At 42.5% G+C, this 16,179-nt stretch overlaps 1 protein-coding gene across 4 annotated transcripts in view; it reads left to right on the top strand.

Moving 5' to 3' along the window:
• Fmo5 (flavin containing dimethylaniline monoxygenase 5) overlaps window positions 1–14,624 on the top strand; it is a 47,461-nt gene extending 32,837 nt beyond the window's left edge. For 2 of the 4 annotated variants that reach the window (XM_034499467.2, XM_076932994.1), the window contains exons 6-9: window positions 1,642–1,841; window positions 5,430–5,782; window positions 8,853–8,925; window positions 10,791–11,206. In XM_034499467.2, coding sequence (XP_034355358.1) covers window positions 1,642–1,841; window positions 5,430–5,782; window positions 8,853–8,925; window positions 10,791–11,136 — 972 coding nt within the window. In that variant the 3' untranslated portion in view covers window positions 11,137–11,206. Of the gene's footprint in view, window positions 1–1,641; window positions 1,842–5,429; window positions 5,783–8,852; window positions 8,926–9,277; window positions 9,291–10,790; window positions 12,528–14,405 lie in introns of those variants that run through there. The other 2 variants (XM_076932996.1, XM_076932995.1) reach the window with 2 other exon arrangements.
• Window positions 14,625–16,179: the final 1,555 nt, after the last annotated feature.

Here is a 16,179-nt window from a genome sequence, read left to right on the forward strand (position 1 = left end):
GGGATTCCACGTCCTCCCCGGCACCTAGATGAACCCCCAAACATCTCTGGGGGTGCAGCAGCTAGTGACTCTCCAGCACGTCTGCTAATCACTCATTTGTCTCCTCTCGAAACAAAAATGGTTTACTGCCCCTCACGAGACAGAAACAGCTGCCAGTCCAAACCGAAGTGCACTTTTCAGAAACCAAATAATTCAGACAGACGGGCACAAACAACTTAGAAACCAAATAACTTAAACAAACCTAGACAAAACAGCACACGATTTAGGCAACCCTAGCACACGAGAAATCAGACGATTTAGGCAAACCCGCACATGAAAAACCAGAAATCAGTACATGAAAAACCAGGCAATTTATACAAAAGGTCACACAACAACCAGACAGAAAAAACCGCGGTGTCCCTTTACCTCCCAGTGTGGTTCTTGGATTAAGGTGGTCGCATATCCCGGACGAGCCCCCAAATGAAGACCCCCATACTCGGGAGACCCTTCCTCAAGCCTCCGGAATCGCGACCACCCAAAGATCACAAGAAACCATACCTGGATGCAATCAGCAGAGGTTTATTAGGGAAAGAGCTGGCAGCCAGCGGTCTGACCAGGTACTCGCGCTGGAGTCAAGGTCCGACCCCCTCGGCCAGTCCTTGGAGGGTTTTAAAGGGAAAAACCACAAACCAGGGGAGTGGGATGGGGTTGTTAAAGATACAAAACATGAAAACAGTGGAACAATTCAGAGGTATTCACTCTAAATGATTAGTGTCATGTGGAAATCGCCCTGCATTCTTCTCAAAAATGTGGTTTTTACCATGCCATTGTGCCCTATCCGGCCATTTCAGATTGCTATCTTTACTTTTTCCGGCTATAGGGCTAGGGCCCCACCTAGGTGGTAGCATCTTTATCTGTAATCAGGAATGCCTTCCTGCCTTGGGCAAGGCTTGAGGAATGTAATCCAGCAAGTGTCCTTCACCTGGAATGTGAAGGCCTGAAATCTTATTTTCAGTTCTGTAAGGCAAAAAATCTACACATATTTCATAAAATGGCCTTTATAATTTTTCACTCTACAAGACAAATGATAGGCCTTGAAAAATCAGCGGTGTCCTCGTGGAGGGAGCAGATTTGATGTGAGACCCAAAAATGTATAGATGTAGGAGGGTTCATGACAGTAGTCCTCTTCCTGTGGGTCGTGACCCACTTTGACATCAAATGACCCTTTCACAGGGGTCATTCTAAGACTGTCAGAAAACACAAGAGATTTACATTATGGTTCATAACAGTAGCAAAATCCCAGTTATGAAGTAGACACAAAAATAGTTTTATGGTTGGGGGGGGTCACCATAGCATAAGGAACTGTATTAAAGGGTTGCAGCATTGGGAAGGTTGAGAACCACTGCTTTATAAGAAAAGGGCTTGTTTAGCAAGTAGCAGGAGATCACAGTGAGATGTGTCCGCGGCCAGATGTGTCCATGGCCAGTGCACGCACCAGCTGACCCGTAGGAGTGCATAGGAAGGAAACAGCAAGGTGTCTTGCTTACAGGGCTACATGGGACTAAAACACTAGTGAGTTTGAACTTAACTTCAGGAGAATGGGGCTGCTCTTGAAGGACTGTGAGCCAGACTGATCAAAACAAACTGTTTCCTTTGCCCCAGGTATTCCTCAGTACCAGGAGAGGAGCTTGGATTTTGAACCGTGTAGGGAAACATGGATACCCTGTTGACCTGATTCTCTCTTCTCGAATTATGTACTATTTGTCAAAGATCTGTGGTTCATCAATAAAAAACAGATATATGGAAAAACAGATGAACCAGAGGTTTGATCATGAAATGTTTGGCCTGAAGCCTAAACACAGGTATGTTTCCAGGATGGGAGTGGGGCTGGAGATGGCCAAGGCACAATGACAAGGGCCACTGGCATGGGCTCATAGTAGCGCTGCCTTTACACAGGCTTTAAGAACATCCATAGAATCAGAAATCCTTTTTCACACTTGATGCTCTGTAGGATTTTAAGCTTATTCCTCTGACAGCGGCTGTTGTGTCGAGGTGTCAGTTCTTCACATATGTCCCTCAGTGACAACAAAACAGTAGTGGAGGGTAGGACATTGTTTGCTCACTCATCCAACAAGCCTGCTGTAAGCCGGGCATTCACCACCCTGTGCATGAGCTAAGCAGGGAAAAGAACATATTGGTAACCCTAATACAAACAGTATCACCTTGCCTTTGGAGAACTTTCTGTAAGCATAGCGCTAAGTGAGTCCTGTGCTCTCTTTCCAACCTTTCAGCAGGCCTATTTTAATGCCCATTTTCTAAGTATAAAATACAAAATAGAATCTTATGAAAACAAAGTAACTTGTCCAAGGTCAACACAAGAAATGACGTGTACTCCAGAAAATTGATGCTCCCTCAAAAACACCAGTAAGGAGAAAAATAACAAACATGATTTTTGAACATTCATACAGAGACAGACCTGGTGGTGTAGGATTAAAATCCTAGCTACTGAGAAGGCTGAGGCAGGATGACTCCTAGGCCAAAACCATCCAGCCTGGGCAACTTAATGAGAAGAGGTGAAAACTACAAACTGGTTGAGAATCTAGCTTAGTAGTGGATGACTCACCCGGGATGAGTGAGAGTCGGCATTCAGTCTCCAGGACTATAAGGTGTGTGTGGAGTAGGGGGGCTGTGTGACAACAGCAAAGCCTGGAATACAGTGGAACATAGAGTGAAATTATAATACAAAGAATGGACTTGGAGCAGTGACAGAGTTCAAGAGTAAAGGCACTGGCTGCCAAGCTTGTGATCTGAGTTTGACCCCCAGGACCCACACGGTGGAAAGAAAGAATTGGCCCCTACAAGTTGACCTCTGACTTCTATATGCCACTGTGGCACACACACACACACACACACACACACACACACACACACACGCATACAATCACTCGTTGTTGAAACTTTTATGGGAGCATTTCTAAAGACTAATTTTAAATGCTTTATTTTTGTGCCTTCTTTTAGCTTATCTATTTATTTGGGGAAGGGGCAGAGTCACATGCAAGGTGCACACATCTGGGCCAGGACACAGCTTGTGAGGTGCACACATCTAGGCCAGGGCACAGCTTGTGAGGTGCACACGTCTAGGCCAGGGCACAGCTTGTGAGGTGTACATGTCTAGGCCAGGGCACAGCTTGTGAGAGACAGTCCTCTCTTTCTACTGTGTGGGCTCTGAGGATCCAACTCATGTCATGAGGCTTGCCCCAAGAGATATTACCCACCGAGCTGTTCCACTGGCTTTTGTTTTATTTTTGTTTAAGTTTTCAGATCTACAGAAAAGTTGCACAATTAGCAAATACTCGTACATACCTCTAACCTAGATTTCCTATTTGAAGTTTGCTGTATTTGTTTTCTTTTCTGTCCCCTCTTGAAATATCAATAGATCCATGTCTACACAACATACACATATACCTAGGTGCATATTTTTTAACCACATGACAGTAAGTTATAATCATTAAGGCATGTTGCCTAAAATATTTCAGCATGTATCACATAAGAAAAAGAACATTTTTGGATATATCAATAACACAGGTATCAAAGTCAGAAAATTTAAAATTGATAAATGCATTTAAAATATTGGCATATTAAAATTTCAACAGTTCTCCCAACAATATTATTTATAGACTTTTAATGCTTTCTAAAATGTATTGCTCACATCACTCCAGCCTGTCATATATTTATAATTTCTCTTACTCTGAAATAATAATTCCAATTCTCTTTTTTCAACATAGACCTTTTAAAAAACAATAGTGATCACTTCTAAATTATGACTTGCATAGTGGTTTTTCCTTTGTTATATTACGTTGAGTATACTCATTTTCATTTCATGAGTCATGAGAGTTTCTTTGGTTTTCTAAATAAGGCTCAGAATGAAGCCAGTACAAAGCCATTTGATCTTTTTTTTTTGTTTGTTTTTGTTTTGTTTTGTTTTGTGTTTTGTTTTTTGAGACAGGGTTTCTCTGTATAGCCCTGGCTGTCCTGGAACTCACTCTGTAGACCAGGCTGGCCTCGAACTCAGAAATCCACCTGCCTCTGCCTCCCAAGTGCTGGGATCAAAGGCGTGCGCCACCTCTGCCCGGCGCCATCCACATATTTTAAGTGGCACTGGAAAGAGATGATGGGGAGGTTAAGAGTACTTTCTGCTCTTGCACAGGACTGGGGCTCTGCTCCCAGCACCCACATCAGAGGCTCACAACCCCTTGTACCACTAGTTCCAGAGGATCCAATGCCTCTGGCCTCTACAAGAGCTAGGCATACATATGGTGCATATACATACACACATGTCCTCACACATATACTTTAAATGATAAATAAATCAACCTTTAAGAAAAATATCGAGAAGCAGGTAGCATAATAGTATCTTTAAGAATGTCCATTCTGTGGGCTGGAGAGAGGGGTCAGTGATTAATAGCACTGGCTGTTCTTCCAAAGGACCTGGGTTCAATTCCCAGTTCCACATAGCAGCTAACTATCTGTAATTCCAGTTCCAGGGGATCTGAACCCCCTTACAAAGCCATGCATGCAGGCAGAATACCGATGCGCATAAAGTAAAAATACATAATAAATTATTTGAAAGAATGTCCATTCTAAAGAATTCTAAAGAATGCTGTGGAAAGCCGATGGGATGGCAGTGTACAGACAACTGAGCATTCCAGGGGGCGAGAAGGAAAAAACTGCCTGGGGGAGGTCAGAGGTGCATATGGAAGTAATAGTTTTGTAGTTTACACAATTGTGTAGATGGCTGATTTAGAGACACGGATGGGAACAGTTTGGAAAGAAGAATGAGAAAAAGATGGTGTAATGTAGAAAAGAGTCTTCATAAACGATAGAATCTGCAGATTAACTAAAGCAGGTTAAAATAAAAAGACTCAAGAAGAGGCTGGAGGATGGCTCAGTGGTTAAGAGCCCTGACTGTTCCTCCAGAGGTCCTGAGTTCAGTTCCCAGCAACCACATGGTGGCTCACAACCATCTGTAATGGGATCCGATGCCCTCTTCTGGTGTCTGAAGACAGCAACAGTGGCCTTTGGAACTGGAAATGGGACTGAACCTAATATTCACGGTCTATCTCTGCCTTTTCTTGAGCGTTGTCTGAAAACTGTTGGTCGGTATTCTGACCATGCCTCAGAACATGGCTGTTACCTGAAAAATCACTTATATACTCCTCAGATAATTTTTTTTGCCTTTCATTCCTTTAATACCCTCCCATCCCAAGCTATCCAGCACTAATGTCCTGATCTCTGCCAAGCTAGTATAAGGTAGACCTTCTGCAGCTCCCTTGGCCAGACAGAAGGATGAGCAGGTGTGCCTTGACCACAGAGCAGAAGATGACATGCTGACTTCTCCCTTCCCTCCTCCTTGCTCACCTCACCTCCTTGTCTGCCTTACCCATTTACAGGGCTCTGAGTCAGCATCCAACGGTAAACGATGACCTGCCCAATCGTATCATTTCTGGCTCCGTGAAGGTGAAAGGGAATGTGAAGGAATTCACAGAGACAGGCGCCATATTTGAGGATGGCTCCAGGGAGGATGACATTGATGTGGTCATCTTTGCCACAGGCTACAGCTTTGCCTTTCCTTTTCTTGAAGACTCTGTTAAAGTTGTCAAAAACAAGGTGTCCTTGTACAAAAAGGTCTTTCCACCTAACCTGGAAAAACCAACTCTTGCAATTATCGGTTTAATTCAGCCTTTGGGAGCCATTATGCCTATTTCAGAGCTCCAAGGACGCTGGGCCACTCAAGTGTTCAAAGGTAAGTGATGATACACACGGACAGCTTGGTGAAATGCATTAGCTATACCTATAGAACCGCTTTTAAATACCTACAGGGCAGGTATGATTTTAACAGTGCCAGGCACGAAGCTAGTGCCAGAAAACTCGTTTTCAATGGATCTAAAGTAGTAATTTATCTGCAGATACACATCAAAATCACATCAGAAATGTTTCTTAATTGGGCATGCTTTAATCCCATTCCTTAAAATGCTCAGTTCAGAGGTGGGGTTGGTTTAAGATCATTGAGAAAACTGTTCTCCAGGTACCTCCGATGTGCACTGAAGACTAGAATCTACTCATCTAGACTGTAAACAGCTGGTATATATGTGCAACATTAAATGATTCTTTCATTAGAGATAAAGTCAAATATAGACTAGCATGACTTAATTTCAGCCATAGACAGCAGTTCTTAGCTTGTGGGTCAACCCCTTTGGGGGTCAAATGACTCTTCCACAATAGTCTCAAATCAGATATTTACACTATGATTCATAACAGTAGTTAAATTACAGTTATAAAGTATCATCAAAAATAACTTTATGGTTGTGGGTCACCACAACATGAGGAACTGTCCCAAAGAGTCACAGCATTAGAAAGGCTGAAACCACTGAACTAAGAGATGCTTAGAGAACCCTCTAGAATGTGGAATATTTGATTTCTCAAATCCTCGATCCCCATCCCCTTAGGCCCCTCTTCCAGCTTCAGCTCTGTGTGAAGAGGCTTCAGAGTTTAGGACAATAGATTCGGTGTGAGTCAGCAGGGTGATAAGCCTTTCTGAAGACCTCCTGAAATTCAGCATCATTATGGAATCCTAACGTCCGAGGATAATAGAACTGTTCTTTTCTATTCGGATTAAAACCCATACCTGAAGATACATTTTGGGAAGAAAACAAAAAGCAAGAACATAATGAACAGGGGAAGAGATAAAAAGGGCCTAAGCAGGGCCAGAGAGAAGGCCCAAACGTTAAGAGCATCTGTTGCTCTTGCAGAAAACTCCAGTTCATTTTCCAGCACCCACATGGTGGCTCACAAATATCTACAACTCCAGTTTCAGGAGATCTGATGCTGTACCTGCAGGGACACCAGGCGCACACATGATGGATGCAAAGACGATAGACAGACAGACAGACAGACAGAGAACAATCAGACGCATAAAATAATAGGACATAAGGGATTTGAAAGCACACCATCTGAATGCATATGAAGTAGCTAGAGATGTTTAGGCTATAGAAGTTAAAACCTGAGGAAGGATGAAAGTTTTCCTTTTAAATATTCAAATGGATGGCCCATAGAAGTGGATTTACTCAGTATTGTTTTGAAGGGTCAAACCAGAACCATGCGGTGAAATTATGATGGATGCATAATATCAGTCTGAGAAGAAGAACCTGTCAGCCAGTACCATTTCAGAATAAACAGATGGCTCCTGAAATTGTGAGGCGTGCAAGGAAACCAGAAAGGAGCCTCTGGCTGGCTGGCTTAATTGGGTGGGCGGATGGTGCAAAGCAGTACAGAAGAGGGAGGAAACACTAAGGTTCTTTATATGGTTGCACTATTAGAACTTGCTGCTATTGCTGTTTAATTTAAAATAGTCAAGAGTTTTTGTTGGAATTGCAGCTTTCTCTCCCCACTGAAAACTCCTCATGGCTGATGGTTGACCAGGTTTTCCAATTCTATTGTTTCTCAGTTTCTCCCAGTTCTATCCAGTGGGTCCTATGCTATCTGAGAACACTGGATGAGCAAAGTTTAAATACGGTTTTTAAAATTATGTTTAAACATGGGAATGCTTAGATAAAAATAGAGGTAATGAATCAAGAAAGAACTACATCAGATTATTCTACACATCTTTGTCTGTCTCAGCTACAGAGTTTTTAAAAATGAGCTGGCTGTCTCTCAGCCAAGAAATAGGCCTCTGCTTTCATAATGTGTGACATTATTAAAAGTAAAACTTTTGGTTAAATCAGGAGAAGTGACTCGGAAGTCAACTCTTCACATGAGTTTCTTGAACACCCTAAGAACCTGTGGTTGAAGCAGGAAGCATTACAGTGTCTCTTTGATATCTGAACTGTAAGGACCAAATGAGAGGACACATGGAAAACACAGAAGGGATACTGAGTTTCTGGATCACATGTTTAGAGAGACTACCAAAAAAAAAAAAAAAAAAGCGTTGGGCGTGCTTAGAAAAGGGAAACCCCCAAGATGGCAGAGGATGTGAACCCTGGTATACAGGGACTTAGGATTGACCTAATCATGAAATGACATAAAAGAGTTGTTGTTTCTTGTTTTAAGACCTGCCAAGTGTTGAAACTCAACCCTTACCCCAGAAGCAGAGTTAGGCCCAGTGTTTCAAGTTGCATAAAAGTAGATTTGAGGGCTATTACAAAGAATATTCCAGCAAAAATAAAGCACACAAACAATTGTGCCATGTTTTTGGAATAGATAAGGTCTCCATGACCACACATGTTTATGGAGAAGTGAGATAACTGCTTGATACCAGTCTTATAGAGGAGAATATTGCATTAGGGAAGCTCTATTTCAATCTCAAATTAAATGTTTCAGAGTTTTATGGAGTGTGCCTAGTGCCTACTTTTCTGTGAAAAAGACTGGTTGGTCTGGAGTTATTTTGGCTTAAATAGTATTTTGACTTTATCTAACTGGTACCATATATAAAATGTATACAACATTCTCTCTGCACATATGCCTGCAGGCCAGAAGAGGACATCAGACCCCATTACAGATGGTTGCTGGGAATTGAGCTCAGGACCTCTGGAAGAGCAGTCAGTGTTCTTAAACTCTGAGCCATCTCTCTGGCCCCTTAAGGCATCTTTTTAGTGCCTGAAAGAACTTTGGATTTGGGAGCATTTCCAATTTCTGCTTCCCAGACTTAGGGTGCTCAACGTTTACCATCACATTTTGACAGACAGGACCAAATGCATTTTATAATCTCTCCTGAGGCCCTGTAGCTCTTTGAATTCTCCACAGTGTGGTGACTGCCATCGGAATTGCTGCTCATTCTGAAGTAATTAAAGCTTCTATTGTAATGTTTTTCTCTTTAGGGCTAAAGAAATTGCCCTCGCAAAGTGAAATGATGGCAGAAATAAATAAGGCTCAAGAGGAAATAGCAAAAAGGTAAGAAATCCTCCCAGGAAGACATATGGTCACTTTATGTATTTCTCAGTAAGGAACATATTGTGCTATACTTAGTTTCCGTGTGTGGGCTTAAGGATTTCTATTACACAGTGACACGGAGGGAATGGTGGCACCTGAGGTTTGCATGTACACAGGAAAGGAGAGAGATTCTGATGGGGCATGTTTAAAGGTTGTGTTTAGGGCCTAAAAGAAGTTGGGGAGAAAAAAAACTATACCCGGAACATTGGATGTATTGTTTGGTGAGGGTCACTTAAATGCTCACTGTGCTGTCAGCTGAAAGAGGAGATTATACTAGAATAACCCTTCCCTATCTTGAGGGGCAAACAGTAAGCCTTTCTTTGACAGCTCTCTTACCAGGGGCTCTAGCTCCCACCTGCTGACTTGTGAGGTGGAGATGCTGGATCCTCTGCTCTCATCCTTTGTCCTAGCTCCCTTGCCCCATGCCCATTTTAACTCCTTTGGCAACCCCTGAGGCTGCTCTCTTGAAGGGCTTCCACCACCCACTTCCGGCAGCTCTGTCCTCTCAAGACTGAGGTGGAGACTTCTGAGTGTCCTTTCTTCTTGGAGTGTTTTCTCTCCCTTTCGTGGGGAACACTAACCTCTTATTTCAACTTTCCTGCTCTCTTTCCTTTGGCTTGATTTTTCTCACGACCATCTGGCTATGTGCAGTCCCAGGGATATCACTTAACTGATACTGAGGGTCAATTTTATGCCCACATGTAGCATGGGGATGATTTGCTCCTTGTGACAACCCTGCAAGGTGAAGTTAGTGATTTCCCTTCCCTGAACCATTGTGAGTGCTACAGCTCTCCAACTCTGGGGTAAGGGAATGCTTGCCCATAAAGTCCGAGCTACTGGAGCACCCAGGGAGCCAAGTTCCCAAGTCCTTCCCTGTATCTTCTCTTCCAAAATGTAGTCTCATTTCTGTAATTCCTACGTGGCCATCCAAGTGGCCCTCTGACATTCTGTCTCACTGGCTCTACTCAAATTTATTTCCTGTCATTTGTTTCTGTCCTTCCTTCTGAATTCCTCAGTCTTTGTTAGCTTGGCTTGGCTTTTCCCTTACTCTGCTCTGTCTCAAAAAAAGTTGGTTTTCCATTCGCTCTCCAGATCCCCTTTGTTCACGTTGATATCCCTGTTGGCCACATTTCCCTACGGAGAACTTTATAACCCTTTGTATACCTTTTGTATAATCACTCCATCTAGAGGAGCAGTTACTCTGCGTGGAGGGGGTGTCATCCCCTCTCATCTTGATTTCCAAATCAACATCAGTCCAGAGAAGCCTTATTCTGTGCACCCTGCTAACTCTTGTCCTCATTAAATAACTGAGGACCCCATGCTTAAGGAACTGTGTGGCATTCCATGCCACATAGCATAGCACCCTCTGGACCTCCCGGGCTTGCCTCTCCGTATCCATCCGTCTCCACTGCAGTAGGCAGTACCTAGATTTGCCATGCCTGTACTCTGTGCCCATACCTTCCTTACTCCATCACTGAGCTGGTGCCTCACTCACAATGCTTCCTTTGTTCTTCCGTTAGCTTGGTCCTCCGGCCACAGCCCTCTTATCTACCTTCTCTCTGGAGTTCCGTTTCCCCATCCAACCGAGAACATTTTCCTGAAGGCTTATCCATGTCTGACCTTCTTGAGCAGTGTTTATGCATTAGAGTCTAGTGCATCTTAAGGTCCTTAAAGAAGGTAACATATGCCCTACCTCTTTTCACAGTTGTCAGCACAATATCAAACTCCCAAATAGCTGCTCACAAAGCACCGATTGGCTGATTAGTTGCCATCTAATTTTTGCATGAATTTCTGACAGCCTGGGACTTCTGTCTTCTTTGCTTTAGGTATGTGGACAGCCAGCGTCATACCATCCAGGGAGACTATATAGACACCATGGAAGAGATTGCAGATTTGTTGGGTGTCAGGCCTAATCTCCTGCTTCTGGCCTTCACTGACCCCAAGCTGGCATTACAGTTACTTCTGGGACCCTGTACTCCAGTCCAGTATCGCCTACAGGGCCCTGGAAAGTGGGCGGGAGCCCGAGAAACTATTCTCACCACAGAAGATCGTATGCGAAAGCCTCTGATGACAAGAGTGGTGGAAAAGGACAGCTCTGGGGCATCACTGGTGACAGTGCGTGTCCTCATGCTAGCTGTCGCTTTATTTGCTGTCATCCTGGCTTATTTTTAGATGTGGCAGCACAATGCTCCAGCTTCCACTGGAAAGCCCCACCTAGTGACACCTTCAGAACCTCACAAAATTGAACACTCAGCACCATACTGCACAGGAATCAATCAAAAGCTCTCTCTCCTCCCGCCCCCTCTCTCCCTCCCTCAATCACTAATCTTTCTTATTTTTCCTTCTGTGATACCAGGTTTTCATTAATTAATTTATCTCCCTCCCTCTCTTGAGCCTCTCATCTCTCCTTCTGGTAATTCCCAGACCGTGAGCTCAGGTCCCCTTCATCATCTTTGTAGGTCATTAGCGGAGTTCCCCACTGCTTGACTCTGTTGTGTTTCTAACATTGCACAGCTAGCCCTCCTTGAATGATAACCCACCTTGAGCATTATCAAGCACATACTGGCTAGAACTTGACCTTGTAAGCAGAGCCCACATGTCTATTTCAGGAATTCCCACAGAGGGCAGTCCAGAAAGAACCATTTAGTGCTGAGGGCTGGAAGTCCAAGATCAAGGGTGTAGACTGCCCCATCCAGCAGGGCATTAAGCAGGGGTCCGAGGAGGTCACTTGAAAGAGAGAATGGGGAAACAGGCAGATGCAAAGAATGACAGCTTGCTATAGGCTGATCAAACCGTAATTTTTACTTTTTCACACAGGGGTTATATACACAAAAAGGCAGGATGTGGGGAAGGGGATGATGCAGGAGCATAGGTGTTCAGGGGAAGTACAGATATCTTCCAGAACAGGGCATCGGCTAGGTGAAGGTTCAGGGAACAGGACACTATGACTCTGCCTATGATTCACTTGTCCTTATCTAAGTCGGTACTATCCACCAAGGCTACCCAAGGTCTATGACTATCCACAAGACTATCCATAAGAACTACTTGTTTTTATCCAGGCTGGTAAATTTCCACCAAAGCTGCCTGTTAACAAGATCTTATAGCCGTCTGTTCAGTGTTTTTCCATAGAGACCAAGACTTTGTGTGAGCAGGCTGACTTAGGCCTATGGCTGATTTTAGCCCTTCAGTGTATAAGCAAGGCTGTTCCTGACAGCAAACAGTGAAAATTTCCTGGCTTCAAGATTAATACATTGAGGGTATGATATAGGCAAAACAGAAAATACATTGTTAGCCGACATGGGGTACATGCTGAATAAGTGCTCGTTGATATTGATGAAATAAGGTGGCATCTCTAAGTCAATCTAATAAATGGCTGACTCCATAGAACTCTTAATGTGATCCATTATCAATTTTAATAACATTAATTTTATAAATTAACTATTAAGTTTAGTAACGGAATACACCCATCTTTAAGGTGGGTGCTGGGGATTTGAACTCAAGTCCACTTGCCTTCACAGCAAGTGTTCTTACTGACCAAGACATCTCCCTACCTCCTGCTTCTATTTTCTTAAAAAAGAAACTACCAGACTGAACATAGTGGCACATACCTGTCATTCCAGACCTGGCAAGGGGTCACCACAAATTCAAGACCAGCCTAGTCTACATAGTTAGTTCCAAGCCAACCAGATTTGCATAGCAAGAACTTGGCTCAAGCAACAACAAAAAATACAAAATGAGAAAAGAAATTGCTCTTCTAGGTTAAAAGTCTTTTAAATAATTTGCAATAGGTTGGTTAAAGAATTTGAGGCTTTTAGTTAGCTGTCCTGGCCAGATCTTGAAGGGCTAGTATTAGGATCTAGCTGAGGAAGTAAGTAAGTGCCAGCGGTTGAGGTGAGGTCAGCAAGTGTGATTATCCCCGCCCAGCTCCTTCCTTCCTTCAGAGTCTACATGATAAGAATCAATGAGCTCTTCCACGTCTAATATTAGATAGAACTAATATTAATGAATATTGTTACCTAGGGGCATTTTGCCTAGACCAGTTCTTCCTATGTGCTACAGTGTAGTTCAGAACGGCAGGAGCGGAACTGAACTGCAGGATTTAAGAAGCATTAGCTCTCAGAAATGCTTGAATTCCCTGAGGATAGGTACTGGATGTGCCAGGCAGTGTATCTTCAGAAAAAAAACAAAAAACAAACAAAAAAAACCCTGCGGTGTAGTGTGTCTATAAATGGACTGTTACCAGTTATTAAAGTGGGGGATAATTTGACCCGCTGCAGGAATAAATAGCATTGGAATAGCACAAATACTTGTGAGCAGCTGTGCGAGACTTCAAACTCTTCCCTAACTACATACGGATTTGGACAGCTGCCTAATATTTCACCCAGCATACTCTCCGAAAACTTGAGCACTGAGCCCTGGCCTGGTTTCTGGGACCCCTTTCCTTCCCCAATCCTTTAGAAATGGAATGTTAGTTATTATTAAAATGGGTCTGGGATTTTTTTTTTTAAATCTGAAGATTGATTTTGTTCAAAAATAAACTGAAGCCCTGAATCTTAACTTTTCTTCTTTTACAATGTAAAGTTCTTCTTCTTTGGCTTGTATAGATATAGAAGCACTACACACACCACCAGGAAAGTAGTCTCTACTTATGGGCACTGATACCAGAGGCTTCTTTCTAAACCTGTACTTTTAAATCAATTCTACTTTCTCATTCCACTTAGAATATGTAAAACTACAAAAATCTCATTGATTTCTAAACCAAGCTGAAGGTAAGACTAGAATAGGACCTTGAACTTAAAACAACTGAGGATACAAAGTGTAGTTACTGATGAACATGTACTGGTTCATCAATTTACACATTTTTGCTCTTCTGGCCATATTAAAAGATTACATCACTTACCCAACCGTGATAAATCTGATGAACCAAAAGATATATTCTTGCAACACCACAGAACAAAGAAATGGCTCAAATGGACTGAATAACCCATGTCAAAGGGGCATAGGAATCATTTCAAAGTGGCCCCAGTGGCCAAATTAGAAAAAAAAAAAAAAGATTGAGCAATAAATAACCTTCTATTGGATTATAACCTGAAACACAAAGATACCTCAGTCTATGCTGTTACAAATGATTGGAAACATTACTGGGATGGGATACGTAAAGCTCCCACACAGAATTTCAAATAATTTATATTCTTGCCCCTCAAGGAAATGAAGTAAAGCTCTCTTAGATGCACCGCATAGATTAACTTCCTTTAGAATTCTAGTGTGTGTGTGGGGGGGTAGGGGGTTGGGGGGGGTGAGGGATAACTGCAGAGGAGAAATCAAACTACCTCAGTCAGGTGTTCACATCAATACACACATTAGCAATCACTGGCAGTTGTATGCATGAGGTGACCTCTGTGGTGTTTCTCCTTCAGATGATAGCCCAGCCTAGACATGAGAAAAGTACCAGGCAACCTCAGGATGATCTACAAATACCTTACTACCTTCTAACTGTTGAAATCATCAGAAGCCAGTGTGAGAAGGCTTCCTAGTATACCGGACCCTTGAGGGAGGTGGTATCCATGGCGAGAGTCCAAGAAGAGAAAAAGAGATACTAAGTAAAAATTGGAGGGCTAGTAATAATTGTGTGCTCTGGCTAAAAACTGATGTATCAATATAAGTCTTAAATTGATAAACACACCACCATGACATGTTTCCATGAGGAAAACTGGGTGTAGAGCTTGCAGAACCTCTGTTGTCTTTGCAACTTAAATCTAAAACTGTTGTTCAAGATTTTTGTTTGAGTTGTTTTGTTTTTAAGTTCAGAGTTTGACCTGAACTACACATGAGTACTAAAAATTTCTCAGATGAATGTTGTATAGTCAGAGATGTCTCGGTGGTTAAGCGTTACTTGCTGCTCTTGCAGAGAACCAGGGTCTGGTTCCCAGAATCCACGTGGTGCTTCCTGTCTGTAACTCCAGCTCTACGGTATCTGACTCCCTCTTCTGGCCACCATGGACACTGCATTGTGTGGTGCACATGCATGTATGCATGCAACAATACTCTTAACAAATAAAATAAAAATTAATAAATATTTTTTTAAAAAAGAATATAGGCTGGGACAATTTGTTTAAATGATTGTTTCTTCAACTGTGCTCGGATTAAGTTGCTCTAATAAACCATAATATAACTTACTACAACAATTTTGTTTCCTGTGATAGGTAAGTATAAATTATAATTGGGGGCTTTGGTGGTAGAATGTTAAGACTTCCTAAAATCACTTAGATGAGTTGCTCCTGGAGGCTGAGCACATTAAACCAGTAGTCCCCAGCACAAACAAAACAAAAACCAGACACACATGAAGGACAGGTTATACATAAACAAGGTATTTACTATTAGTTTGTCTTGCCTAACAGCAGGATGGACATAAATCTACTCCAGACTTTCATCCTGGAACTCCCCAAGGCACGATGCACTCATTCTCTGCTGTACTGTTTTTAATAAACTCCCACTTTTCAGCTGAATAATGCTCAAATGTCTTCAAGACATTCAGTTCATCTGTTATCCCTCCAGGAACAGCTACCTGACCCAGGATGTGGCCTCTGTGCTCTCACCTGATATTCAATTCCTCAGTCACCTTTTTTTCCAAGTTTTTTCTTTTGGTTTGGTTTGGGTTTTTTCCAGACAGTTTTTTTTCTGTGTAGCCCTGGCTGTCCCGGAACTCACTCTGAAGACCAGGCTGGTCTCAAACTCAGAGCTCTGCTTGCCTCTGCCTCTTAGAGTGCTGGGATTAAAGATATGCACCAACCGTCACCCAGCCCACAATCACATTTGTTGGATGTCCTTATCACATAACACAAAGACAGAGATTCCTTTACGTCATCCCTCTCTGAATTAGAAATTAAGACAGATGCCTTGTCTTTAGTCTTATTCCCAGTGCCCAGTATAGTGCCTGGAGCATAGTGGGGCCTTAGTAAACTAATGATAATTAATTGAATGAACATACTTAACAAGAGAGATAAAAAATGAATATGTTTTAAAGGATTAAATTGAATAATGAATTTCACTCTTCTAAAAGATTAAAGAGTGCTTAGTGCCATTTAGAATCAACTTTGGGGCAAACTGTTTTTGCAGAAAACTCTCTGGAATAAACCACTGATGTGAATCTGGGTAGGTCTAATAGACTGTATGGCTTGAAACAGGTGTTGGTATACAACTTATTTCTTCAATCAA

Source organism: Arvicanthis niloticus, chromosome 4 (genome assembly GCF_011762505.2).
Source record: "Arvicanthis niloticus isolate mArvNil1 chromosome 4, mArvNil1.pat.X, whole genome shotgun sequence".
NCBI classification, from domain to species: Eukaryota; Metazoa; Chordata; class Mammalia; order Rodentia; family Muridae; genus Arvicanthis; species Arvicanthis niloticus.